This window comes from Chelmon rostratus, chromosome 2, assembly GCF_017976325.1.
Source record: "Chelmon rostratus isolate fCheRos1 chromosome 2, fCheRos1.pri, whole genome shotgun sequence".
NCBI classification, from domain to species: domain Eukaryota; kingdom Metazoa; phylum Chordata; class Actinopteri; order Chaetodontiformes; family Chaetodontidae; genus Chelmon; species Chelmon rostratus.
The window spans coordinates 13,852,386-13,880,257 of record NC_055659.1 but is presented as its reverse complement, the minus strand read 5'-3'; the positions used below and the strand labels follow the sequence as shown (position 1 = coordinate 13,880,257).

The 27,872-nt window shown below is 41.0% G+C and overlaps 4 protein-coding genes across 5 annotated transcripts; all 4 read right to left on the bottom strand.

Moving 5' to 3' along the window:
- Nucleotides 1–231: 231 nt before the first annotated feature.
- On the bottom strand, nt 232–5,218 carry tusc2a (tumor suppressor 2, mitochondrial calcium regulator a). Its single transcript, XM_041950354.1, has 4 exons — nt 5,089–5,218; nt 4,153–4,383; nt 1,157–1,277; nt 232–1,060 (listed from the first exon to the last, which is right to left on the bottom strand). Exons 2-4 carry the CDS (start codon nt 4,299–4,301, stop codon nt 995–997), a joined length of 336 nt encoding a protein of 111 aa, XP_041806288.1. The 5' UTR covers nt 4,302–4,383; nt 5,089–5,218; the 3' UTR covers nt 232–994.
- Nucleotides 5,219–5,438: 220 nt separating this feature from the next.
- Nucleotides 5,439–17,440, bottom strand: LOC121615855 (ras association domain-containing protein 1-like). 2 transcript variants are annotated; one of them, XM_041950333.1, is made up of 7 exons: nt 17,166–17,440; nt 15,626–15,978; nt 14,629–14,753; nt 7,279–7,383; nt 6,905–7,190; nt 6,703–6,818; nt 5,439–6,585 (listed from the first exon to the last, which is right to left on the bottom strand). In XM_041950333.1, exons 2-7 carry the CDS (start codon nt 15,942–15,944, stop codon nt 6,439–6,441), a joined length of 1,098 nt encoding a protein of 365 aa, XP_041806267.1. In that variant the 5' UTR covers nt 15,945–15,978; nt 17,166–17,440; the 3' UTR covers nt 5,439–6,438. The 2 variants fall into 2 exon arrangements, with proteins under 2 accessions (XP_041806267.1, XP_041806276.1); XM_041950342.1 differs by lacking the exons at nt 14,629–14,753; nt 15,626–15,978; nt 17,166–17,440 and adding an exon at nt 9,626–10,111.
- Nucleotides 17,441–18,234: 794 nt separating this feature from the next.
- On the bottom strand, nt 18,235–22,005 carry zmynd10 (zinc finger, MYND-type containing 10). Its single transcript, XM_041960744.1, has 12 exons — nt 21,917–22,005; nt 21,310–21,418; nt 21,088–21,204; nt 20,950–21,003; nt 20,618–20,770; nt 20,434–20,522; nt 19,858–19,952; nt 19,583–19,755; nt 19,036–19,161; nt 18,833–18,954; nt 18,605–18,730; nt 18,235–18,341 (listed from the first exon to the last, which is right to left on the bottom strand). Exons 1-12 carry the CDS (start codon nt 22,003–22,005, stop codon nt 18,242–18,244), a joined length of 1,353 nt encoding a protein of 450 aa, XP_041816678.1. The 3' UTR covers nt 18,235–18,241.
- A 1,046-nt stretch (nt 22,006–23,051) lies between these two features.
- On the bottom strand, nt 23,052–27,507 carry nprl2 (NPR2 like, GATOR1 complex subunit). Its single transcript, XM_041959820.1, has 11 exons — nt 27,140–27,507; nt 26,302–26,393; nt 25,978–26,146; nt 25,745–25,853; nt 24,950–25,086; nt 24,521–24,618; nt 24,201–24,237; nt 23,910–24,003; nt 23,708–23,825; nt 23,456–23,598; nt 23,052–23,367 (listed from the first exon to the last, which is right to left on the bottom strand). Exons 1-11 carry the CDS (start codon nt 27,215–27,217, stop codon nt 23,300–23,302), a joined length of 1,143 nt encoding a protein of 380 aa, XP_041815754.1. The 5' UTR covers nt 27,218–27,507; the 3' UTR covers nt 23,052–23,299.
- Between the last annotated feature and the right edge of the window lie 365 nt (nt 27,508–27,872).

Here is a 27,872-nt window from a genome sequence, read left to right as displayed (position 1 = left end):
GAAAAAAGCTAGCCTATCTCTCTGTTAAAAGGAAACAAAATACATCCAGTACTTCTAAAGCTCATGTTATAATTTGTGTTTAATACACACAAAACCTGACGACAGATACAAGAGTGACACCACTCTTGTTATCTAAATCTCAGCAAGAAAGTGAATATGCTTATTTCCCAAGGTGCTGAAATATTACTTCAAACGTCAACCCATTTTTAAAATCAATTTCCATGCTAAATAAGTTGTGTATGGGACAGATACCGCACAGATACTGCTTGGACATAACAGCGGTAATAGGAGGCCATAATGAACTTACCAGAAAATTTCTTGACTCAAGATATTCAGCTCAGTAAACCATTTATTCAAGTATTTCCAACTAAAGAAAACTGTAATTATTTACAGTACATTATGTTCACTAGTGCAGGTCTGAGCTTCGGTAACTGAGACAGACTCAGACGTAACAACACAGAAAATGACCATATATACACGATAAATTTCACAGTCCTTCATTACTCTACCCTGTAACTGCATCTTCAATCCCCCTCACGCACATTCACCCCAACAAACCTACGTGCACACATGTACACACACGAGGACGCATACAGTTTCACACTACGTCTCACAGAAGGCATAAACAATTCAAGCCTTTTCGCATCAAGGATGTTTTTCCCTGCAAAAAACTCACAAGAGAAATACGTCATCTGATGTATCCTCTCAGACTGCTTACATCTCAGCTGGGTAGTGGAAACACAACCTGCACCATCACTACTTTCTGAATATCAAAATATGGATTTTTGTGAACAGGGCACCCTCTGACTATAGTTGAATTCAAATGTATAACATTTCATTCAATATATCAGTTTAATATAACAGTTTGAATTTTCCTTTTGCTCTCCAGACCACAGTTCCACTCTTGACCACAACGCTTGGAGACTGGAACAATTTTTCGGTCGAAACGAGCACCGGTGGCTGCACTTCATAATAAATCAGTCCTGTGCATCTTTCACACCTCACAGAGGACGATTGGGAAATCTACATGAATACAGGGGTGGTCGAGCTTCACAATTCCCTGGAAAAAAAACAAACAAACAACATTCAAATTGATGAATCATTCAAAATATCCTTCAGCCATGATCAGCAGTGTCAAAATGTGGCCCTAGCTCACCTGTGGAATCAGATTTTTCTGAATCCTCTTCAACTTGGACTTTTTTCTGCCATTTTTTGTCACCACCGTCTCTTCATAGAATTCATGGGCAAGGTCTCCGTCCTCGTCATAGTACAAAGAGCTGGCAACAGAGCAAGGACACATCAGTCTGAGGCCTTGATCACACGTATACAGATATTTTTTTAAATGTATATTTCCCCCCTCTGTTCCACACAAACTTTGTTCTACAAAATATGTCTGTTCACCCAGAATCACACAAAATGATCAGACAAGCATGTCGGGTCTGAAGGTGGTGATAAAGTTTATATCAACAATGCATCAATCAATACACACAAGTACTACTTTACCCTTACCTACAGTGGTATCTAGCCAAGTGTAGTGTGAAGAAATTTTGAGCTTTCCAACTCCACCATCCCACCACTGACCAATGCACCTAGCAGGTAGCACTTTTAGCAGTTAATGTGCACTTTAAATGTGTATGCTTTTAGTATTTGAACTATTTATTGCATTATTTAAAGTTTTTGTGTATTTTATTGAGCTGTATGTGTGTGTGCTCCGATATCTATTAGGGATGGGTGATAAACTGGCATCGGCGCCATCACCGGTGTCACATTCTGCTATGACATGGATTTTGCAAACTGTCATTACTGTGATAAATGTTTAAGAATATTAAAAATAAAGCACTTTACAGCGGCTGCGATAACATGCAGGTAGACAGCTATGCATGCACTGGAGTTATATCCACTAACTATTTTCCTCACTATAACGCAGCCTCCAGTAGCACGAAGATGTGAAAGGTAACATTACAAGCAGAGCATGCCAGTTTCTCTGTTGTTGGCTTCAAGAACCAACACGAAAGGCCTCATTTACTCCCACCATCCGAGGAAGTGAAGAGCCAGTAGAAAAGTGGGACAGATAGAACTGAAAAAAAAAACTATTATAAAACGGTTATATGTGTGTGCAAATCATTTTTAGTGTTGGGCAATAGTGGCGCTACAAGTAGTGCCTTTACTAGTTTTTTTAACATTTCTTAGTAGCGTGGAGGTAGCGTCGCTATTTTCTGAATAAATTAGCTTTCTGTAGCTTAGCTTCTTTATTGATCAAGTAGTGCGCTAGAATCCACACAAGCCACATTTTCCCAAGTATTTCTAAAGCACAAGCACAGCATGGCGTTCTGCTGCAGTCTGAAATAAAACTGCTAAGGATCAGTAACTGTCACCACCACCATACACAGACATGTATGTGTAGCTGACAGAAGCACTTCCATATGACAGTGACATCATGCACCAGTCCTTTGGCTGATGCAGACAACGTCTCTGCTGCAGGGGAATAAGGACACGCGAGCTGGAGTTCACTTGATGTAAGTATGGCAGAGGGTGAAGACGGAGAGAAATTAATCACAAGGGAATCGGGATCTTTATTCTTTTGCTACAGTGGTTTGAGTTGAGTTGTTAAATTATGAGTTAACTTACGATTTGTCATGCAAGTGTACTCAAGTCTATATTGAGCCCTGCAAACACAGGTGCGCACACACGCATGCACATACAAACATAGATGAACATACACATATTCTCGACACCTGCTTATTGTCATTAAATGGTGCAAGTTTTTCTGTTTGTTTTTGTTGCCAACTGACCGTAACATTTTTTGCCTGCCTGTTTGACTGACAGTTTTATTGATGACTGAGACAGCACTGATTTGTAAAGAAGCCATTTCAATGTAAGAATAAAGAAATATAAATAGCTTTGATGTTGTAAACTATTTTTGCCATGTTGCTGTAGCTTAGCTTTCTAAATTTATCAGGAGGTAGCTTCAGTGTAGTGAAGCTTCATTTAATTTAGAGTAACTGGTAGCTTTGCTAGCAGGTTGCCCAACACTGATCATTTTCCTTTGGACTGCTTTGAGGGTCAATACATTTAGAGAGACAATCAAGAGAAACTGTGTGAACTTTAAAACCTGAATAGTAGCTTGGATGTTTTGCTCATGTTGCTTTTTGTGTAGTCTCACATAGCCAGAGCTAATGTTATCTTGGTATTAGTATGTGTGTCTGTTGCTGCTGTATGTAAATGTATTTGATAGACATGCTCTGTGGTCCACTGACTCTGTACTTATATAATATACTTTGGATCTTCTACCAAATAAATGCTGTTCAGTTGCCTAATCCTACCCCTTGTCTAATGTTGAGAATGAACATTACATTTACTAATTAACCTACATTACTGTGCAGGCTACTCCTTGCAAATCACATGTAGGCCCATATTTCATTCCTATTTGGAGCAAATAAACCACATTCATTATTTTTTTCTCTCTTAAGATGTGTTCCCTTAAATTGCTAACAGAATAAAAAGATGTAGACTCATGATTTGAGCGGAGTTTCCCTTCTATTTTTGTGACACTGTGCTAAAACATGTCACCACAAAAAACTAAACAGAAAACTACTGTAATGACTAAGCAACCTTTTTAATTACCCCACTGTGATGTTTGTGTGACTTAAGCTACTGAATTTAATTGAGCTGCATCTGAAACCAAGAATATTTCACAGTGTGAAACAGTTGTGGACAGTTTTCATTGGGAAAAGTAAAACACTGAAAGCTGCTGACAGGAAAGTCTGTGGATTATCCTGTGCAACCAGGAAACTGTCTCCAGAAACACAGAGTTGCTGAGTGTAAGAAATAACATTTTGTTAGGGGCACCCTGGCAGCCTAGGGTTAGGGCACTGACCATGAACCACAGCGGCCCCACTTCCATCTGGCCTGGGACCTTTGAAATGACATTCCCCATTTCTCTCTCCCCTTGCTTTCTGTAAGCTCTCTACTTTGCCCATAAGGCAGAAAATGTCTTTATTATATAACCATTAACCTCCATTTTATTTTAGTGCCAGAAACCCCCGACATGGATATCTCAACACCTCATCAGACAGAAACAAAATTACCTCGACTAGGAATATATAAGAAAATTTGTTGTGACTTGGGTGAACCGAATCGTGTGTTATTTACCTCCTCCTGGTAAAAACAAACGGCGTTGCATTCCTGGAACCTTTGAGACGGGCCAAAGACTGCTCGTTGCCATCACTGGATGAATCACTCCCAGCTCCACTGCCTGAGAAAGGCCACACACCTTTGGCTTTGGATCCACTTCCTCCCATCCTCAGAGATAAGGCATAGTTAGTCTGCAGTTAAAGCTTTCAGACTGATTGGTGCCTCTCAGTTCCTCACCAAAGCCAGGATCTGAAAAAGAGAAATGCACAAAGAAAGAACACATTCCCAATCAGACTTGACTGCCTCTGCTTGGTGGTTTTAAGATGCTCCCTGTTGGAAAGCACCACTTGTTTACCCACTGTTGACAGATTGGATCAACGCTACTGTCAATGTGATGAATGTGATGAATGCAAATTTTAACCTCTACAACGAGTTTGTCCAATGCGGAGACGCAAGTGAATCAAAGATGCTGACACTATTGTGTGACACTATTATTTAACTTTGATGAGAGTACTGTAAAAATATCAACTCGCTTAACCTGACGTTTTTAGTAATGCCAAGGATTTATATTGTAACGTTACGTTATGCTAGCTTTACCGGAAGCTAACGAACCGGGCCACACAACTACCGAACACTAATCGCAAGCATCCTGATTAATAACGTTAGTTACATTGCTATGCTTACTTCTGAACACAGCCATCGTTTTATGCCCAATACACCCAGTTTGTTCCACAAAAGCACCCTTTTTATATTCGGCCAATGTGGCTAATAACAACTCGCTAACGGTACCTGCATATTGAGGTGAGTTAGCCTGTTAGCTTCTGCCACTGACGCAGGTTAGCTACGATAGCTAAATGATAACCAGCCAGACAAGGCAGAGCAACGTCTCGTTAACAAACACAGGATTGTCTTTGCCAAACGTCGTCAAAGACGTGCTTGTGGTCAATATCCTACCTTGTCATGTACGATTAAATGGTCATATCCTGTCATAGTTTTCACCACCGGCTACGTTAAGCTAGCGTTAGCTGTTTTGGTCCTTGCGCGAAGGTGATCAGCTGATCTGACAGACAGGCGCCACCTAGACAGTTAAAGCAATACGTTGAACTTAGACTACCAGACATCATCTGTGGTGTTACTTTGTAAGAGGCAGATAAAAATGCATTGAACTCTAGGTCTAAAATGTTAACTGTGTTTCAGGGACATGCATATACGCAATGCCATCTTAAATATTTTACTTTTAGCCGCATATGATATTTTAACATTAAGTTATCTGTCATATTTGAAAAAAAAATACAAAAGCTTGATAGATCTGTGAAATTCTTTACTGAATGCAGTGCACATTTGTCACAACATCTTGAAGGGTGCTAAAACATGTAAGTTTGTGCATAGATGAACACAATAAACTGAGAAACAGAAGACAAACATTTTCTTTAAAAGGACAGAGAAAAACAAAGATATAAGGAATGACACACAGCTTCCAGTGACACACATGTATACCAATATTCATTCAAGATTCAAGTCAACCAAAGTGACTTCGACACTGCTCTCTGACATTCATAATTCCATACAAATGTCCACACATCAGTCAAGCTCACAAATTGACAGTAAAAATAAAAAAAAGAGTTGCACCCATCAGGGGTGGCGAGAGGACATGGCAGACTTTTGAGACTTGGTCAACTGAAAATCCAAAACCTTTCAGCAGTAAATGTGTATTTAACTTCCTAACAGGATAAATGAACAGATGTATGGTTGATCAACAGGACCCAATTGAGCTAATCTAAACTTGGCAGTAATATATCATGATTGGACATGTTCCCAATTTTGTATCCTGGGAAAATAAAAGGAATTAACTTGCAGACAAGATATTATCTGCTTAATTACAATACAGGGCTCGACTTCAGCACTGCATCTACATGGATTTTTTAATGCCTAAAAATGCTGACATTTTCTTTAAAGTTAAAGTGACACAGCTGAGGTACACAGGATAATCAGATTATACCCATAGCAAAAGACATTACTGGATACAACCACTGTCTCATCTGCCAGTCTTCACTTCTCTCAACTCATTCTCGCAGGCACATCAGACTCTCCAGGTGTAAGGCACTTCTCATCTCTCGCATCATTTCACACGCACATTCGCGCTAGCTCTCTCTCATAGTCTCGCGCCCTGTCTCACTCTCTCGTTCACCGAAGAGGCGTTTTGAGGCATGTTCTCAGGGATCTTTGGATGCAGCGTTGACTGGTCATCTTCAGGCGATTGCCCAGCCAAGAGGTGCACATTCAAACCCCCAGCACAGAGTTGTCTCAGCCAGGGGTCGAGCCAGCCAGAGCCTCCTGCATTTTAGTGCGGGCCAGAGCGTACCGCTGCACTATCTGCTTGACGTGTTCCTCCTCTTCACGCTGCAGAATGCGCAGGAAGTTCTTTAGCTCAGGCATGGAGAAGGCATGCCACTGTGAGGAGAGGAAATCACATTAGTGCATGTGCAGTAAAGTTACGTTAGTTAGTTATGTTCATGGGAGCAAACACATGGTTTGGATCCCTTGTGCTCACGCTGATGTTGCACTCACATTGACTTCTCCAGTTTCATTCTCCTTCAGAACAAAACTGAGGGCTTTCTCATTGGGACCAGCACCCAGACGCAGACGGAGGGGATGCTCATCATCAGACAGCTTGCGAATGTAAACTGAAAGAGGCAGGCAAAAAGACTTGTTTAGCTTGCAGCACATAAATTCAGTTCAACATATAAACATAATGAAAACAGAGTAATACCTTGGTCATGACGCTCGCTGCGCTCAAATAGAGCAAACTTGCCAGGATTGTCCACCACAGTAAACTTTTTCAACAAAGCCTCGATGACCTCACGGGCAGAAGTGCGTGAGCTTATGTGCAGGTGCTTGGATGCGTCCTTTGGCAGGTAGAAAGAGGTGCGACGCTTCACTCCGGTAGCCTTCCTTCCACCTGTATCATGACCTCCTTTCTTTGGAGGTGGAACTGACACAGGTCGCGCCAACTTGAACTGCACCTTTATGAAGCCAGTGTAGGAACCATCCTTGTTCTGTGGAGAAAAATAGAAACTTTAGTGAAGGGAAAAAAACACCTTTATACTAAAATTCATGGATATGTTATGAATAATCACTACTCACCATGTTCATGAACAGATTGCTGTTGATTTGAACGTTGTATTCCTTCACCTTCTGCTGAATATCTGCAGTGGTCAACTCCTGCTTTCCCCATTCAATTTGTTCATCCTGGAGGGGAGAGTGAGAAGTTACAGTGTTAACCCAGCAGGTGTCAGTGCTAACCTCCAAACCACAACAGGAACTCAAGCAACTCAACACTTATACTGTAACAACTCCAGTACAAGACCGGACACGGCCATTGGTTTTAACATTAAAAATGTCTTGTTCTGTAGAAATTACAGAAGTTATGGATAACTTCCATAATTAGTACCAATCAAAAAAGCATGACAGAAGTGTCAATGACCCTGTTTAGTAAGTGCAGCTCACAAGAGCAAGACTTTCACACAGGAAGAAATCTTCCTTACAACATGCGGCTGTTGTATAAAAATGTCTGTATCAACATGTGTTCTTCAGGAAGTGAGATGAGTGTTTTTATTGCATTCATACATTTTAACAGTAGGTTTGCGGGAGTTGTGGAGCTATCATGTAAAAGCAACAGTGGTGTGATCAAAATTAGATTTAAACAAGTTCCTCTTCCAACCAACATTGCTTAATGTTGTTTAGACAATGATTATAACACCCACACATGAGTTAAGGTGTTGTTAATTAACTTCACGTCATGCTCTGTTATTTCTAACAGTGAACACCAGTTGCATCAGACTCTCGACTTCCTGTCAACGTAGCAAATGCGAAAACAATGATGTCAACTCTGCCCAATCCTGTTGGACTGCCCTGATCCCTCAGTGTAGGAGGGGTAAAGGGAGGGAGGAGGAAGGATGAGAAAGGGGAGGGCACATGCAACTTGCAGCTGTCTGCAATGACTGCGACCAACGGCTTTGCATTGCATTCCTCAACTTGGTATTCATGTAAAAATAGCCTCCCCTATCTGGCTCTCACAAGTGGGAGAGACAATGCCCTCCCTTGTTTTACAGGCACATCCTGTGAAGTCAGCTGCCTCATCAACCGCACACTCCTAGTCATGTTTCAGTCATGCACATTTGGCCTCAAGTATCCGCATGGCTCAATTCGGGCTAGTTGGTATTTCCTGTACAAAATGAAAATTCAACGGTACTCCAGCTAATTCCCTCAGGGAGGAGCCAGGGTTTCCTGAGGAGTACTATCCAAGTATCATAATCCTTACAGTTCTAAGGATGCTGCCACATCTGCATTGATACTTGTGCAGATTTCTCCATTGTTAAGACCAAGTATTTTTGCACATAAATGAATGAAATGTATCTAATTTTATCCTGTCTCCATGTTTTCACAAGTCCTTACTGTCTAATGAAAAACAAACCATGCAAAATAGCAAACATCGAAAGGGCTCAGTAGTTTATAAATCTACTTGAAGCAGGAGAAGATCAATAGTGGCAATCGTTAGGAAGATTGGAAGACTGTTGAGTTAATATACTGCTGTTAAATAGTCAATAAATCAATGAGGGCAAAGTTGAGCTTTCCGATATGGTAACAGTAGAGCAATGAAGACATGCAACAACTGCATGTCTATGTACCTACAAAAGAAGTGTCACATCAAAAACACAAAGTCAAAAGAGCCAACAAAATAAAACAAAAACGGCCTCTGTGCAGGGACAGAAAACAGTGGATGTCAACGAGCTTTACAGAAAACTGCATCTGTTCCTCAATGAAGAAAGCTGATACATGAGTGGGCGTGGGTGACAAAGGGAACAGAAAATGAACAAATCCAAAACAACCCCTGACTCATCTGTGATTGAGAAATTAATGTGAGACACTTGGAGGAATAGTCAATGAATGGTGGGTGTTCGGCTGGAAACTTGAGAAGCGGGTGTGCGTCACCAAACATGACATTTGGGTTGTTCTCAGCAGGAGTTAAGCTGTGGGTCTGTGCTTGCAACAACAAAAAGATTGCACCAATGTGTTTATAAGCCAATTATATATTTGCATCCAATGGTTAAGTTCACCCGACTCAGGACTGTTTATCTGAACTGGAGGAACCAGAACTCCACCCTTAGCCTGAAGCTCACTTGGCAAACATCTTGTCTGCTGGGGTGCCCTTGAACAAAACACATACAGCAGCTCCAGACCAGGGGTGCAGCTGAGAAATACATCCTGACTGATGAGGCCTAAAATATAGATAAGATTCTCAATTTAAACAAAAAATAAAAACAAAACAAAAACGGTCAAAAAGAGCGCAGCTATGTCAAACAACGCGAGAGTAGCTGTGATGAGCCACCCATCACCCATCCTCTGGTCCGACTTCCCCTTTTTAAAATGAGGATGTGACTTTTACTCAAGCCTAACATTTGTTCTATGTTTTTTAATGTCTGCCTCTCACCTTCTTCACGTTAGCATTAACGTTATCTTTCCGGGCTTTGGGGAAGAAAGATGTCCGGGCGGTGAAATACTGCTCAAACTCGGAGTCGGAGTCCTCCTCGCTGCAGTAGCCGCTGCTGGTGGAGCTGCCCCAGGTCATCTCGAAGGAGGGAGTCTTGTCCGAGCTACTAGCCTTGTCTGTCATGCTGACTACGGTTAAAAAAAACCTTCGACACTAGAGTCAACTTAAACCACGACGAATGAAAGTGTTAAAATAAAACGCTCAAACCTGGCAGCAGGAGTCTGGCTGAAATGTTAGAAATAATGGCGATTAACGGCAACGTTCGCTAACTTCAGCGGCTCGCTAGCTCCGCAGACGAATATGTCTGTAACGGCTCGATGAAAACAGTCTGCTCGACAAAAACCTCACAAACTTCTCCACTCCAACTTAATCTACCGGCCACGTTACCACGGAACAAACCGAGTCTGTGTGAAACAGGATGTGTGCCGGCCCCCGCCCTTGCTGCCTCGCTTCCTTCCCCTCGCGGACGCCCCACCCACGTCCGTTGGCTCGAGTTTGGAAAATACACAAAACCACCGCGGCCGGTCGCGATTGGCCGACCGGGGGAAATGCCGAAGACTTCACCCGGGTCACCCCCCCAGTCTCTGCCGCCTCTACAGGGGATGCTGCTGCTGAGCGTGTACCGAGTCATGTGATGATGGGACTCTCTCCACGCGTACAACACCACCATTTTATTATTCCTCCACTTGTGGGATAGATGGAGGACAAACATGAAAAAGTTACAAGTTCCTTAGTTTGCTTGAAACTGCCGCAAATCAGTGGTGGGATGTAACTAAGTACATTTACTCAAGTACTGTAGGCTACTTCAGTACAGATACAAGGTACTTGTACTTATAATAAGTATTTCCATTTTATGTAGCACTAAATATTTACTCCACTACATCAGAGGAACATATCGTACTTTTTACTCCACTACATTTGTCTGACAGCTATAGTTACTAGTTACTTTTCAGATTACACTTTTTCATGGCCTTCCTGTCCTGGAAAACCACGTATCTCCAAAATTATAGTTTGAATGTAAATTGTTTTACTTGCAAATTGAAGGATTACGTTTATTTTTGGGTTGAGAAGATTCTCCTGCTTCTTAAACTAAATAAACTATTAAAACCCCTCTTGGATTCGATGGAAAATGCATTGTCACAGAGCTGTTTTTATGAGCTCATGAACAGTTGACTTTTTAGAGATAAGTGGTTCTTACAGGACAGCGACACTACAAATGTGATGATCATAAAGAATATGATGCATTACTGTAGATTAAACTACCCAACAGTATATAAAGTAGTTAATGCAGCAGTAATATTAATCCAAACACAGTCTTCCACTTATCAGAAGGTCGGTGGTTCGAGTCCTGGACTTGGCCAAGTTGAAGTATCCTTGGGTAAGACACTGAGCCCCAAATTGCTCCCAGTGCTGTGCCATCAGTGTATGAGTGTGTGTGTGAATGGGTGAATGTAGACTTGTGTTGGAAAAAGTGCTTTAAGTGGTCGTCAGACTAGAAAAGTGCTTTATAAATACAGTCCATTTAACATTTCTGATCAATGCAAAAGAAACACACTGACAGGGACCATTTCTCTGCAGAATGAGTAGATTCCCTTTCACACTTTCAGTTCATTTTGCCGGGGTGGCTGTGGCTCAGGAGGCAGATCACAGTACCTCCTGGTTGAAGTGTTCTTGGGCAAGACACTGAACCCCCAAATCAGTGTATTCCTATCTGCCAGTCCCAAGCCCAGATAAATGGGGGGCAAGGAATCTGGCATAAAAGCATATGCCAAATCAAATATGTGGATCATGAAATCATATACATCATATTAATCAGATTGTGCTGATTTGGCAGGAGAAACCAGTGAAGAAGACATGATAAAGTGTCCTCCAGGGTGCCCTTTCTTTGTTTTTTCACCTCTGCCACTGAGACGGCTTGCGTCCACCACTGAGGAGGAGATGCCCTGAGGTTCCCTAATGCCACCACTTAGCATGGAGGTAATACTGTTAATGTGCACACAGAATCATGCAGTTGATATGGGTGTGATGTTTTCACTGGCGCTGAAGCATTTATATAAGCAAATAAACTGATGAACAGAAGATTAGGGGAAGAGGAAGATGAAAAAGGGAAACAAAATCAAAGCAGCAGAGGCAGCGATATACTAACTTTTAGTGTTTTGTGAAACACTGTAAGCCACGATTCCCATAATGCAGCTCAATAGGGTCTTTCATTATGCTGCGTTCATGTCATATCAGAGTTGTTGTAAAGAAGGGATTTTCAACTTGTAAAGAGCGTACACATCAACTTCCAGGTCATAATTGCAGCTCGGACAAAAGCTCCAACATATCCAACTTGACACTTTCTCATATGAAAGTGAGAACACCATCTTGATGTCATGAACACTCGGAGCTGTTAACATGGTAATCTTTCCTGTCGCTACCATCCATCCCATACAATGTGAACGTGACATTTCTGCCCAAGAAAATGCCCACGTCCCTCAAACCTCATGCCTCCAGTTTGTAACAGACGCTTTCTGTTCAGAGTTTTCAGGGTGAAGCTTAAGATGAGAAACCCCTGATGATGTCATCAGGGTTATTTTTCCAAACATCTGAAAGGCCCTTCAGAACTGATGAAGATGTAACACAACCATTTCAGAGCTGAGCAGCATTCCTCGTGTGTAAATCGGTGGACTGCTTCTTCATCTATGACTAGGGAATAGGGATGTCACCCCGCAAATTGTGAAATTCTTGTAACTTCCTGACATTTTATAGACAACACAATGAGTCAAATAACTGAGAAATACTCGACAGATGAACTGATAATGAAAATAACAGGGATGCACCAGTCCTGTATGCAGGATCGTTATCGGTGCAGACGCTGACCTGATTAAACACAAAGCAGTATCGGCATTAACACATGCATCAATGTAAACACTTTTTATCAAGCGAATGATAATTTAATGGGACTAAAGATGATTCCAGCCTTATAGTTTTTGTAGTGAGAATCTGGCTACTGAAAATTATAATCAGGTATGTTGATAAAATTGTCTTTAGTTCCTGGTAGAAAACGAACAGCATTTAAAGCTGAGATGGAAATCTGCGTGATTTTGAGAGATAAACAATCCTTTTTTCCTTTGTTTATCTGGAACATGCTACTCACATCCTTCCCTTTTTAACTGATTCAAGTAATAACACGGAGATGAACCAAAAAACAAAGGGGAACTTGTCCAACTGGTGAAGACATTTCTACATATGCTCCATTTTTTTCTCACATGCTGAGGACTTCTTCACATCTTTTTTTACAGTATAGGCTAACATGTAACAGCAGGAAGTATGTTGGAGCCTTCTGCTGTGAACTGATGCGTTCCACATACAGTACATATGTGGGCTGCTACACCCACAAACACTCCAGCTGCTCTTACATTGAGCAGGATTGAACCAAATATAAAACACTGATGTGGTACAAACTTTACAGAAGTGAAAATGATACGTTTCTGCTCTTTTGCTGACACAGGACATAATGATTCTATCTTGCATATTTTGTATTGTTTGTTTGTATGAAGTAAAAGGCTGCGTTCATCGCAGATATTTTAACCAGTCGTAGCAGGAAAAACACATGTTATTAATAACATTAATTATGGCTGCATTTTATTTAGGTGAGACAGATCTGGCACTTTGCATGCTGACTCATTGGCACTGCTTACTGGTTCAATCCACTATAATAGTATTAGTTCCACCTGTGCTCTTCCTGCTAAATCCTCAAATCAACATGTCCGTTGTGTGAAAGGTCTACAGTGTGCACACAAAAGCCAAAGCACCAACAAACTATGTAGCCACGTCCTCATGCTCTTCATACTCTGCTGAACAGCTTGCTGCAGTTTTTACATTCCAGTCGTCCTTTGATAAGCAACAAGTGCTTGATAGAGACGGAATAAAACCTGTTATCAAGAGACCAAACCCTACTGCAGGAACAACTGGCCGGTAGCCTTGACTCCTCTCTTTATAAATAACAGTAATGCAGCGCAGAAAAGCATCATGAGGAGTCTTGCAGTTAAAAAAATTAGATGTACAGCAGCAAGGACTTCTATGCTGAAAGAGCATTAACTAAAGGACATAAGATCCTCTCTGACCCGTGTCACCAATAATTGATGAATACGGTGTATTAAAAGATCAAAGACACGGCTAAACCTTAAATCTCCTTGCTGTAGTCTACCAGGATGGCACACGTCTATATTTGTATTGTTAGCAGAACATTCATCTTTCAACCAACTTAACTAAACATATAATCATGCTAAAACTGTTACGTGATTTTTATGATCTTACCTTGTAACTGAGATTGGTTTCTTATATGTATAATGATGTTTATGAGTCTTAACAACATGCTGAAAGATTCTGCAAACGGGTTATCAAATAAACTGAATCAGATCTTGCGAAAGATGTTTCCTGTAACATTTTGTGTTTCTCAACTGCTTCTCCTTCAAATCCCTTCACTTCACTTTACAAATGTGATGCTGCAAACAGCCTCCTGTCTTCTGGCCTGCATGATTGTTTACAGCAAATATACAGGTAACTCTGACAGGGTCAGTCACCTTTAATTATGAACCCATGCAGCTACGGGAACTTAGTGAAGGGTGTGTATTACTGTGTAAAATGGTTCCTGTTTTTGGGCATAAAACAATGAATCTGGTTCATAAATGACTCCAGCAGAATAACCCTGTAATCAAAACAGCTAGCACACAGTATCACATGCAAAGTGTATAAGAATGCCTGTATAAGCTACCAGTTTCCTGACTCATTTTTAATGGTAGCTTTGGCACCATATGGTAATAATTTCTTGATGTTGAAAACACCATAAAAAGCAAGTAACCACTACCACTTTTGATTGCGCATATCATTACACTGCTGCATATTATAAACCACTGAAGAGTACTAAGCCTACTGCCTAAAAAACAAAAGGCTCTTACCACATTTGTGTCTGTCTCTATGCTGTGCTCCACGACACACATGTGGTCAGCCACAGAGCCTCGGTCCCAGCTGCAGTCCAACCGGATCAGGGCTCGACAGCGATAGTGGCATGTGAATCTGCAGTCTGTAAGTCGAGAGTCGCTGAGTTTAGGTGCCGGCAAACACATGAATACACATGACAAACTCGTCTTATCTTATCTTAAACATGCATGTGATAGAATTGTGGAGTGCACTTCTGAACAGATGTCCTCCTCTGGCCATTAACGGTCACTGCAGTCACTCAGCTTTCCCCTGCATTTACCACCCTCTCCTTTATGTGTTGCAATATATATAAATACATAAATGAATGGCAAAATAATAGCTATACTCCACCTGTTGAGCACAGCTGTGAAATAAAACAGAGGTGAGATCCAAATATCTTGTGTCCCATTAATGCAGATTTAAATTTGCATCTAATTGTTAATGATGTTTCCTTCATCAAGTTCTTTACAATTATCATCAGGGAAAGGTTTGTTTTTGATTGGATTTTGGTTTCATATTGAGCTTATTGTTAAGAAGCATTGTTTTCTGCACAGTAACCGCTTTACACAAACCACAGCTACATTTCAGTTGATGAAAAGGAAGTTACGACTACTGCAACTCTTAGATATATCCTGAGCAAGTAGAGCATACAGAGCTGTAGCCAACCCTGAGCCTAGATGATGACCAAACCACAAAAACCACTGAAATGACTGCATGCATTTTAGATGCCGGACCTTCAAAAACACTCTGCTGGAAGACAACATGGAGAATATTAACGGCATGGGAAATCCAGTAGTAAAGTAAGTAATGTTTTTTACAAGTTAAGAGCCAGAGTTACATGCTTGCAACTGCACTGGTGGCTGCATCTTTCTCTGCTTGACCAAATTTCCTCTTTCTCTTATTTCTGATTATGCACAGCAGCAATCACACATGCACACACCCAGGCATGCAAACAGCCTACATAAGCCAACTCACTGACACAGCGCAGGCTCTGCCTGTACAGGCCCCAGATGAAGTCCCCACACAGGTCACACCACGTGGGCTGAGCATGGCTGCAGGGCTGGAAGTTGTGTCCCTCTCCCTTCTCCTCAGTGAGCTGGGGGTCCTGGGCGCTGCTCAGGACTCTGATGATGCCCACCCGACTCAGCAGATCCGGTACCTTCCCCGGACTGATCCTCAGGGCGTTGGCTCTCTCCAGGCGTGGAGGCGAGCAGGGCGAGCGTGTACCAGTCAGCTCTATCTGCTCTCTGTCCGGCCTCAGGTCACGGAGCTCGATGAACTCGCCCCAAGACATTGTGTCACTCAGAGGCTGGTTTCCTCCATTATCACTGACGGGGGGAAAAACACACAATAACACAGTGGTACCTGCCGAAGACTGTTCGGCTCTTGTTTTTTTTTTTAAATGTGACCTTGAAATTACAAGGTTGTATTTCATTTCACTTCATGAGTTAGTCACAGCAACCTGCAGGGTTCTTGAAGTTGTGGACTGTTTTTTACGTGGTGTTTTCAAAAAGCTGACATTTACATTTGCCTCTGTAGACTCTGAATCTCTAGTCTGCTAAGAGATAAGAGAACATCTTACATTTTAGACACCTTTGTAGTAGTAAAAAAAAACATATACAGAAGTGGCTTCCTCACTTCCTTTTACTGAAATAAATGTGGCAATACCACAATTTAAGAATATCTAATTACAAGCAAACACCTGCATCATCCGGCATTTCAAATTTTACTTTAGTGTAAGTACAGAAGTTTGATCAGCTAAATGTGCTTATAGCATCAAAACTGAAAGTACTCATTATGCAGCAGGATGCCTCCTTTACATATTATATTATTGGATTATTATTACTGATGATTTAATGTATAAACAGTATTTTTATATTAAAATCAGTCTTGGTGGAGATCATTTTTAACTAATTCAAAGGCTAAAGACTAATTAATTGTACCAGTGTGTCACATTTTAAAAACTGATCATATGTTTTGTATGTAAATGCAAAAATGTAGCTGTCAAATCAATGTAATGGAGTGTTAGTATAGTAGCATGAAATAGAAATACTTCTAATAAATGCAGTGCTAGAACATGCTAGACATAAGTATTATATAATGTTTCTTTGTTGTGGCTGCTTTAATATTAAGTAGATCTGACATTTTATTTACATACTGTATTTCTGAAACATGGTGGTTTAGTAACCATGTTTAGTGCATAACACATAGGCTTGTCATACATCACATACTCCATGACTGGAATTATGTAATCCTCGACAGTCTGCAAACCAAGCATAAGTAAAGCAGGGTACGAAAGAAGCCATAAAACCTGCTTAAAAATGTTATGTTCATTTAGAAAATGTACAGTACGTTTACAAAACACGACGAGAGGCTATAATCCCCCAGTAAATAAAACAATTAAAGATGCGTTTAAGGTGGCTCGGAGGATGAGTACTCAAATGTTTAGTCATAAAACAACAAGCATGGTAAACTAAACACTACAAAGTAAAAGCAAACCTTCAGTATAACTCACCAAAACGGGGGAGAAAAGGGCCCCGTGGCAACCGCTTTGTCTCAAAACGTCTTCCATCCGAGGAGAAAAACTTTCCGCAGAAACTTTTCTGACTGTTTCCAAGTAACGGAGGTGTGCAGCAGCCTCGGCTACATCTCTGGAAACAATCTATCATCACCGGTTAGACGCAGCTACAGGCGGAGGCCGTGCTCCTTCACGGTGACATCAGTGTAAAAGCAGGATCTGAGCACTCCTCAAGACAAGAACATCTTTTGATTTTCTCAGCCTGTGCTGTAGGAGGAAGCAGCATATCACAAAAAAGAGAGTGAGATGAGACTGAGCTGTTTCGACATCCGGAATGTTTTCACATAGGGGGTGCTTCTGAGCACAGCTGAGAGGGCGAGCAGATTTCCCCCCACCCACACACCCCTGCAACCGCTGCCTTAAAGTGTGATGAGTCTGGCTTTTATTTACCACCGTGTGTAGAATTTAAATAGACATAAATAAACCGTAAATCGTTTTAATGCGTAATCCAACAGCCAGCCCACAGGTCAGATCCTCTGCAGAAAGTCAAGTTTGTCAACAGCCCAGCATTCAGGGAGGGTAAAGTCTGAACGTTACTAGCAGGAATATTAACCGAGAAGAGGGACCACCAGGAGACTTTGACAGGGTGAGTATAAATAAGTGACCATATTTAAATGCAGAGAGTTTGGCTTCTCGCTTTGTTGGTGATTTGAAAATACCTACACGCATTTGTTCTTCATCACTTGGCAAGAAGACAAGACAGAGGGTTAGAGTCATTAAATATATTTTTATTTGTTGCTGGAATGTACCTCCACAGTGTTGAATGCCAAAATCAAAAGAGTACAAAATCAAAGTATAAAAAGCTTTCATTAGAGAAAAAAGGAGCTACAACAGTCTATAATGGGGCGTAAGCTTCCCCAGTATTAAAAGCAAGGAGACTTGTAAAATGTATAGGAATCCAACTTTGCATTTGTATTTGCATCAACGAGCCCATTTGCTCTCTCATCTTGTGACCCAAGAGTCTCATCTTCCATTTGCCACCAGTCCTTACGTGTGCTTCAACAGCCTCCCTCTTAGCTGTCAATGTGCAGGTCCCTCTGGATCTTCTCTGTGGCCTCAGCCATAAGCTGGCAGGCTTTCTTGTGTTTAGGCCAGTGCTTCACCTGACACTCTCTGGAGAAAAACAAAAAGCAAGACTCGACATCAGGTAACCCAGAGGTTCTTCTAGCCGCACCTGACGTGTTTCAAGCCATCTGGGATGACTAATTTCAGCATCTTATATCCACAATCGCCTTCTTTCAGTCATTACCAAAAGCTTGTGAAGTGCATTGACTACTAAATCAGCCTCAGGCTCAGCTCCCTCTTCAGTTCAGCATGACAGTCCAGAGCAGCGTCCATATTACTGCTGGAGATATATCTATGTTTTGACGTCTTACCTCTGACAGTACCATTCTCCCTGACATCGGGAGCATCTCTTTGTAGCCTCTTTCCCACAGGATCCACACTTTGGCTTCTCAGGGAGTAAACTCTCCATCACGTCCAAGTTGTACGTCCGGGCCAAGCTGGTAAACAAAACACAACTTATCTCAACAGTCAACAGAGTTGATATCTCTGTACCTTCAGCACACCTGTGTAATACTGAGAAGTAACACTACAAGTATTACCTCTGTGCTTGCAGTCTCAGGTCGCTTTCAGATGGGTTGAACGTTTCTTTGACTTGATACTTTGCTATTGCCTTCCACTTCCCAGAATTCTCTCTCACAATGTGGTTCCATATTTCTGGGATCTTTACATAAAGCAAAGCTAAGGGTAAATGCACAGGACGTACGTGTGGAGATACTGTATGTCTGCTTGTGTGAGTGTGTACCTGTTCTAAAATGAGCTCCTTTTTTGGAGGGGCTGGGTCTGTAACTGCAAGATGTGCCAGGTAACGCTGCAGCTCCACCAGGTTTGGCAGCTGATCAATCAATACCTCTGTCAAGAAAGACCGGAGCTGCGGAACATGAACAATAAGGCATCATCAGACTTTTCCACAATGAGTTAAGCAGAGCCCATGCTAGAAAAAAAAGTGTGATTACAGGAGGATGCACAAGGCTCTCTGCTTATATAATGAACGCAACAGGAAGAGGATGAGAAAGCGTATAATAGGAGGAAACATCTTAGTCAAAACAACCTTGGAAACTAGTCTGTGTTTTAACAAGCTGGAGCACAATGATCTGACTCTCACACACTTCTTCAGCTTCAGTTTACACTTAACATACAGTAGTCACATGGACGGAGGAGCAAAAATCAGGTTACGCGTTCATGAGCTACAATAACGCACAGCACAAGACTGTAAACATGTGAAGGAATGATGAAAACTGCTGACGGAGATTCAGCTGTTTTCAGAGTTGAAGACGAAGAGTCATTCACACCTTTAGAAGCTGGCTCTTGTTGAAACTGTTGAAGTCATATTTCCGTTGGCAGTCTTCTTTCAGCAGCAAATTGTAAAGGGAAATCCAGACCTGACCATCTAGTTTTGTCATCTTTAAATGGTCCTCTGCAGGAATCTTCTGCCATCTGCCATTTATGTACTTATCTACTCCACCTTCAGTAGGAGACAGAGAGGAGGCAAACTGAATAAAGGGTTACTTATCAGGCAAAAGTAAACACTGAAGGACACAGCTGATATGCAAAAGGTGAAATATACCTTCTGTACAGCGACTCCAAGGGCAGCAGTCAATCAGCTGAACCAGTACACATGGCATGTTATGGGTGCACAGCATGCGATTGATAACACTGATGCTGCAAAGAAAAGAAGTATTCTCCTTATGTTAGCTGTAGAGGTGAAACTACTGGTATATTAATAAATGGTCAATTAACAGAAAACCAATCTACTTATCTGATTTGATAACTGATGAATAGTTCATCTTCAAGCAAAAAATGCCAAACATTCCCTGATTCCAGCTCATCAAATGTGAGAGCTTTGCTTTTTATCTTATATTATTATAGGTATAATATCTGTGCAGTTTGGGCTGTTGGTCAGACAAATCAAGCAATTTGAAGATGAGTTAAGGCATTTTTTACAATGTCCTGTGTTTTATAAACCAAACAATTAATTTATCGTAAAAAATCATTCATAGATAAATCAAGCCTGAAAATAACAAGTTGCAGAATTAGTCAGCTACACGGTTTAGCTACACGGTTTAGCTTTAAGTATAAATGTGTAAAAATGGTTTAGGCCTCAAATCCTTAAACCTAATCATCAGTCCAGACACTGCAATACCTCTCAGTGTGATCCGTAATGTAGCGCAGCACAGAGACAGCCTTCAGGGAGATTTCAAACTCCAGAGCAGCACTCTGCGTCTGCAACTCCTTCATCAAGTGAAAACAACAACACTGTGACTGATCAGTTTAAGTGAAAGGCAGGCTCCACCAACAAAAGCAGCATAAGCCTCAGACTCCTGTACCTCTATAGAGGAAACAACTGCTTTGCCGGTCAGGTTGCGTTGGTCTCGGGTCGTCAGGCTCTCCCTGGTTGCTTTGCTGGCCAGCAGGGTGAGTTTGCGGTGGCAGTAATCCACCAAGTCAAGAACTGAGTCATCAGCTGCCTCACATGAATCCTACACAACACACAAAACTCTTTCAGCACATCACATAGAGCTTAATTTATAGCTATCTTTATAAACAGAAAGAGCCAACAGTCAACCGCCTGGGCATGTGATCCCATCCATAATCTAATGGATAGGATCACATGGCAGATTCATATAATTTCAGAATATATATTTGTGTACACACTGACCTTATGAAACATTATCGTTTCAAGAAGGTTTATGATCGTGGCTTCATGGTGGATCTAAGAAGGAGACATTTAAGAGGACCTGAAATCAGTGATGAGGCTGCAGGCTGATGATCATTTTACATTTCGTTTTACACTCACCACCATGTAAAGATGAAATGTGTTCTTGGGATTAAAGTCCTGCAGCTGACATAAAATGGGAAACACTTTTTGCTTCCACACTTCGACAAGGATCATTTCATGCACCAGAACAGGTATCTAGAGAGGGAGAGGAAAAGGAAAAGGAGCTTTTCATTAGATTTTTAGCAGCTTGTCTAAATGCCACTGACATTTTAACATCATAAGTAAAGAGGTAGCAGTCACCTTTCCATAAGATATCAGGAGCTCCTTGACAAACTCATCATGCATGGCAGAAGCATTCAGTATCGCCTGCATGTTCAGTTTCTCGATGTACTCATGCTGTCTGAACCACCTGGCAACACACAAAGATAAAAATCATGACACAGCACAGAGTTAGGCTTAATGAACCGCTACTTTATGAACTGTACACAGATCACAGGTTCACTTACTGTCCATAGAGTCAAAGCCAACATGGAGATTGATTGTCAAATAAACTCTTCTTTAAAACTATTACTTCAGATGTTAAGAACTAAATTTATAATTTTAATGACTTTTTTTTTTATCAACACTGTTAACACTGAAACTTGCTCTGGTTTCTCTGGTCAAAGAAACAGTTCCAGCATATTTGTTAAAAAGACAGTTTGGAGAAACTCAGCTTTTGTGTTAGTAGTTAGTAACTTGACTTGGATAATGTATGGTAATCGTCACAGTTGTAATATGTGTGGTAGAATGAATCAAATATTCTACGTAGTTTCAGTTGTTTAATTTGTGCTGTATTCTGCCGGCTATGACTGAACTTAACCGCAGTCCTGCTAACGCTAGCTGTAGCTAATTAGCTGGTTCATCTTACCTTGCAGAGCCCACTTCCTTGAGAGAGAAAGTCTCCAGACTTTGAACAAACCCCTCTGCCTCGACAGGGAAAATAACCGACGTGTCCATTTTGTTAGAGAAAGCTACTCAACAACAGTAAAATAAATTTCACTTCTGTCGAGTTGTTTCTGAAGTTAACAAGCGTTATCAATACCCTACGTCTCCAGTGGTTGTCATGGTTACTGTAAACCAAGCGCACGCAGGACGCAGTACCTCCCTGCTGCCAGAGAGGGGCGGTGCATTATTAAGTAACCGTGAGCATCAAACCGTCTAAAACCAACAGCGAGGAAGGAAGTTTCCAGACGAGCTGTAGCACACTGTAAAAACATTCCATTACAGTAAGTATAACGACCAAAATGTGCTTCTAGTGTCAAAATGTGCTAAATTTACTGATGTATTAACACCTAAGTAGCATTTTACTGTTAGTACACTGCTGGGTAGCTCAATCTCTAACAATGTGTCATACTCATCATCTTGATTTTAAATGCAACTACCAACTATAGCTGTCAAATAAATGTGCTGGTGTAAAAAGTACATTTCCCTCTGAACTGAAGACGTTACACATGCGATTACATGCAACAGTGCATGTTTCTTCTGAGGAGGTGTAAAGGTTTTAACGTCAGACAGGACATTTTAACAGCATTGTAAGGGTCGCAGGTAGAAGTGCTCACATTCGACATTACATCCTGGCACAACTTCCTCAGAGAAAAGGAAGAAAAACCTGACAAGAATCATCAAGCATACAACCAAAAACCCCAGGACCACTCAAACCCAACTCTCAGACCTTTACAGTAAAAACAAAGACAGACTCCCACCACTGAGGACCCTTCACACCCTGCTTCATCACTGCTTTCAGCTACTCCTATCAGGCCACTTCAGAGCACCTCTGGCCAAAAAGAGGACTTACAAAAGCTACCTTCATTCCACCTGAAATATCCATTTTAAACAGGGACAAATAGAAGGTCATTACTTTTTAATGCAATTTACCACTGCCACACGAAGAGATCTTATGTATCCACCTGTTCCACTGCTTCAGTTTCAGGCTCATTTTTCATGGCTATGAAATGAGCTCATCATTTTATGCACTGCTTTATGCACAAGACAAGCTGTCAAAACTTGGTATTATGTCTTTTATTAATCACAGATTTTCTTTTGTACAATATTAATAAATATCACCTTCCTCACTTGACCATTTCTTGATGAAGACATTAGTTTTAAAAAAAAACAAACACTAATCTAACATAAAAATTACAAAATACCATTTCACTTTACACTGTTATTTCTGTCGCTGAAGGCATCTTTGGCTGAGGCATTTCTGTAACTTTCAGTCTGACGGTGGTCGCTCTTCTCAGTTCACCCCACGTCACTTCCAGCACACCACGATGTTGGGATCATTCTCCAAACGCTCGTCCAGCTCCTGGTAACTGATTCCTGTACAAGGACGACACTGTAAGCAGGCTTGTGTTCTACCATTAGCCATTAGTTATGCTAAACAGACAGAGAGAGCTTTAAAACCTGCCTGTTTTGCAGCAGATCTCGTCATAACTATGACAGCCGGTGTAGAGTCGAGGTGGCCTGCTCTTCTCATCGCGGCTCACCTTCACTGGGTATTTCTGTAGCCGTCGTATTAGAGACTTCATCAGTCCAAACTGGATAAGCCTCCTGAAAGGCAACACGTGACATGACACACAGGCAAATAAATGTCAGTCTGAAAAGACTTTCTAAGAGTCATCAAGTCTTTCAGGAACTCATAAAAGTGATAGACGCCGACCTCTCATCAACCCTTTGAAGCTGCTGCGAGTAGCGAGAACAAAGGTCTCGGACTGTGGTTCCTGGACTCAGACCACAGTACAGCTGGAACACATCTCTCAGACTGGCACGCTTCTGACCTGGCAGACAATACAACAATGCAATCACAAAATGAAAGGAAAAAAGAATAACATTTGTGTTCAACAATCCTGACTCTTATCTACCCTGCTTGGTGACGTAGTTGAGGCACTCCTCTTGAATGGACTTGTCATCTATGAGGCTCTGAACTTTGGGGGTGGTGCAATACACATTGGAGTACTGGAGGGATGTAAAACAGCACAAGACAATCACCAAACTATAAAGACCCATTAAGAGTTAAGCCAGACAACTAGTTAGGAAAAAGGAGACTTTTACTCTGAAAATCACAGCAGCCCTTCGATTAACAGCATCGCCCTACAAATGCACAAATGTAGTGGAAATAAGCCCAATGTGTTCTGGTGTGTGAGTCTAGTTACCTGAAATATTGACACCAAGGTCACGACACCATAATACCTGTGAAGAAACAGGCGAATTTAAGTATCCCTCTTTGGTTTCGTTTGGAAATAAAGGTTTTACAATGCTGAAGTGCAACACACACCAGCGGAGTCTCACATATCTGATCATTTGAAAACAGCAAATGTGACGAAATTGCTGCTTTCCCGCATAGCTAATGTGCATCCACACTGAGAAATAGGAAAGTGGCTTATCCTGACACGCTGGATCAAACCACGATGGTGTGTCTTATCTTAAGATGCCGCTGGTGTGTGTTGGCCTTTATTCACTGAAATGTACTCACAAGAGATTCTGCACAGCAATGCGCACAAGATTCAGCTCTACATCCGCCTCAGCAGAGATTTTTTGGATGTGTCTAAATCCATCAATATAGTGCAGGATCTGCGGTAAACAATATACAGTAGAGCATTATTGGCCCATTCTAAGCTCTGTGACCTGATAAAATACAGTATACACACTACTATGAACCTGAATCTTGGACGTCTGTTCATTATTACAGCTTTAAAACATTATTGAACCAATAAATGGCAGTTTCTCTGACACTAATGCCTCTTTTCCATCTATAAAACAATGGATGTGATAGATGCATTTATATGACAGTACCTGCACAGCTGATAACAGGCCTTTAATCATAAATCCTTCTCCCTGTGCCTCTTAAAATTGTGGCACATGTTTTATCACAATGTCCCTTGATATCAGCCACAAGGCCTACCTGCTGAGTGGTGAGATCCCACTGAGATTTGATAAAATGTTCTTTGCACTGTGTGAAGACAGGCACGTCGTACTCCTGGACAATCGGAGGGTCCTTTCGCAGCTGGATCAGCTTTAGGTGGATGGTGTTGGACTCATCTAAAAACAGACACAGAACAGAAAAAGAGACTAGATTGAAAAAAAAAAAAAATCCTGACGACTGTTGCTTTATGCCCTTTTGAGGGTTCAATTTGATTTTTTATTTTTATCAAGCAAGGACCTTCATTCCTGCTAACCAATTTGTTAGGTAGTACACATTTATGAGGCTGTTCAGATGTCATTATGTCAGAACAGATTACGGCATATTATATGTTCATTTTTTATAAAATAAGAAATCTAGGTTTGAATGTTGCCTTTAAACAGCTAGAAAAATAACAAGAATTACTAAATTTAACAAGTAAACTGTAACCATGTCGACTCTGAGTTCCAAAAAAGCCTCATTGGTGTTCACTTTACACGAATGCTTGCACAGTGGTGCTAATCAAACCATAGCATGACTGAATTCAATTAGGATGTTTTTGTGAGTGCTGCTGTAACAACATCTTCAAACAAACAAAAGAAGAAGCTGAACAGGATGTTTTCCAACTCAAAACATTTTCACAGTCACTCACTACATCAGGGCTGTTTCCTGTAGCACACACGCACATGATTTGCATTTCTCCGCCACCTCCTTGATGTGTGTCATTGTGTGACACAGAGGGGTTGTTTGCCACAAATACAAGTGGAACACACACACTTAAGTACAAAACGACTGTACCTATGGGTAAGGTGCAGGCTCCTGTGGCATTGAGTTCTTCCAACAAGGTCGACATAATGGGTAAAAGTTTCTGCTTGCTCTCCTCATTGGATATAAAGCCACTCTCCAGCTGCAACACAACAGGGCACAAAGCTTTAAGATCATATCCATGATTTCCTACTACTGAAAACTATACACATATGCAAAGCAATCACATGAGACAAGCACAGATGTGAGAACGCATTATTCACTACCTCCAGAGTTGTGAGGTACCCAGACAGCTTCTTGACAATCGGCTCAAGGGCACACGTGTTGGTCTGGGCGTCACAAACGAGGCCAAGGTTAAAGAGGAGGGCGTTGCGGCTGTACTTTTTATGTTCAATGCACACGGGACAGCCGATTAACTTTTTTCCCATGGCAGTGCTAAAACACAAAAAAGAGATATAATGAGTACAGAGGATAGTTGGATACTGAAAACAGAGTAACACACTGCTTGTAAGCATACACACAGATCTAAAGGTGAAAAGATAAATATTTTTTATGGCAAAGACATGGAAGAAGAGTGTTAGATTACATACACTGTTATTAATTTGTTTTGCAGTTCTGGCTTGGTGATGATATAAACCTGAACTGTGTCAAAGAGCTCCCGTGAAATGTATTCCTCAGGGACCTGTCAGGAGAGGACACAGGGGACACTGCATGACAGGATGCATAGGACACACTAAGAAGATTATGTACTGTTCATTTTCAAGGTCAATACCACAACAATATGTTTACCATTAATAAGATCAATTATTCTGATTTTAATTCCACTGTACATACAGTTAAGCACGAGGATGCAGAGACTGTCTCAGAGCAATCTGTGCCGCTGCTTTTGCTGTGAGGTTACAATGCATGTTTTCTAAGAATGTAATACATATACATACATATTTACAGGTACATTTATACAGTACCTGAAAGTATTTCCAATACTACATACAATGATCCCAAGCTTATGGTTTTGTGTACAGTAAACTGCAAAGATATACCTCAATTTGATTTTAAGGAATGGGGACTGGTGATTACTGTCATAGATTTAGTTACAACATTGAGATTAACATAATTCCCAATATTTGATCTCCTACACATGAAAAAAAAGATTTTTGGAGACTTCTGATAAAAGTGCTCCACAAACTTGACCTTACAAAATAAAAAAACAGCATATATTACACATAAATTACCATGTAGTTTAAGTTTCTGACAGAATATTACTTGATACCACAATAACACTATCATAATCAGGATAATTATGCAATGTAGCAGTGATTATGGTAATTAATTGAAAAAATTGTTCATCTTATTACAGCTCCTCTTGTTAAAATTGTTGAACTGTGCTGCTAAACCCCACAACACACTGTATATTATTTGCACACTTACCTGATATGTTATCTTTGGACCCAGGGTGGGGTGAAATTCACTGAAAAATATACATTCTATTCGGTTGGTCATGCCCATCACAGACTTTTTTGTCAGGGCAACCTTATCCAAATGGTCAACTTAGCAAACTTTGGCCAAACCGTTTCAGTTTTAGATGACAGTATCCTGTGTGTGCCTGCCTCAGCTGTTAATTAGCAGCTGAAGCTAGCTGCTAGCTTCCACTTTTAACGTAGAAAGACAAGCATGTGACCTCCCGTGAATTCCAATTCCAACGTCTGGACAACCAGTAAGTATGTTCTCACTGTACTTTGAAAAAATGTTGTCAAACTAATGTCAAACCATCCAAAATCTCTCCAGTGCTCGACAAATCCACGCACACCAGACAGAGGAACAACAATATCGATGCCTTCAAGGTCTCCTCGTAACTTAGCCTACGAAATCACCACACTCGTAAATACTTCGTAGATAGTGAATAATGGTGGTGTCTTTCAACAAAAATCAAATAATAGCAAAGATATAATATTTGTTTTACCCTTTTCCCACAACTTTGGCACATTTACGGTTGCATTACATGAGAGTCCTTCGGATAGATTGAGGTTGATGCATTAGCTAACAATTGAAAACATCTATTATACCAGAACGATCTACATGATTTCGACTATCCCAACATTAGAAAATAAAAGATCTTTCGGTTTTCAGCGCTAATCAAAATTTAGTTGTGGATGAAAAAGTT

What these genes read in the sequence shown, in the direction of transcription:
- LOC121615855 (XM_041950333.1), bottom strand. Translation starts at nt 15,944, where the DNA reads ATGTCTTGGGGCGAGTTCATCGAGCTCCGTGACCTGAGGCCGGACAGA. An exon ending in GCAGAGCCTGCGCTGTGTCA is followed by an intron (nt 14,754 to 15,625) that starts GTGAGTTGGCTT and finishes CTCGACTTACAG; the next exon opens with ACTGCAGATTCACATGCCAC. An exon ending in GCAATCTGTTCATGAACATG is followed by an intron (nt 7,191 to 7,278) that starts GTGAGTAGTGAT and finishes TTTTCTCCACAG; the next exon opens with AACAAGGATGGTTCCTACAC.
- zmynd10 (XM_041960744.1), bottom strand. Translation starts at nt 22,005, where the DNA reads ATGGACACGTCGGTTATTTTCCCTGTCGAGGCAGAGGGGTTTGTTCAA. An exon ending in TCCTGATATCTTATGGAAAG is followed by an intron (nt 21,205 to 21,309) that starts GTGACTGCTACC and finishes CTCCCTCTCTAG; the next exon opens with ATACCTGTTCTGGTGCATGA. An exon ending in GGAGAATGGTACTGTCAGAG is followed by an intron (nt 18,342 to 18,604) that starts GTAAGACGTCAA and finishes GTTTTTCTCCAG; the next exon opens with AGAGTGTCAGGTGAAGCACT.
- tusc2a (XM_041950354.1), bottom strand. Translation starts at nt 4,301, where the DNA reads ATGGGAGGAAGTGGATCCAAAGCCAAAGGTGTGTGGCCTTTCTCAGGC. An exon ending in TTTGTTTTTACCAGGAGGAG is followed by an intron (nt 1,278 to 4,152) that starts GTAAATAACACA and finishes CTCTGTTGCCAG; the next exon opens with CTCTTTGTACTATGACGAGG. An exon ending in AGAAAAATCTGATTCCACAG is followed by an intron (nt 1,061 to 1,156) that starts GTGAGCTAGGGC and finishes TTTTTTTTCCAG; the next exon opens with GGAATTGTGAAGCTCGACCA.
- nprl2 (XM_041959820.1), bottom strand. Translation starts at nt 27,217, where the DNA reads ATGGGCATGACCAACCGAATAGAATGTATATTTTTCAGTGAATTTCAC. An exon ending in CCTTGGTGTCAATATTTCAG is followed by an intron (nt 24,004 to 24,200) that starts GTAACTAGACTC and finishes ACATCCCTCCAG; the next exon opens with TACTCCAATGTGTATTGCAC. An exon ending in CTTCAAAGGGTTGATGAGAG is followed by an intron (nt 23,599 to 23,707) that starts GTCGGCGTCTAT and finishes GTTGCCTTTCAG; the next exon opens with GAGGCTTATCCAGTTTGGAC.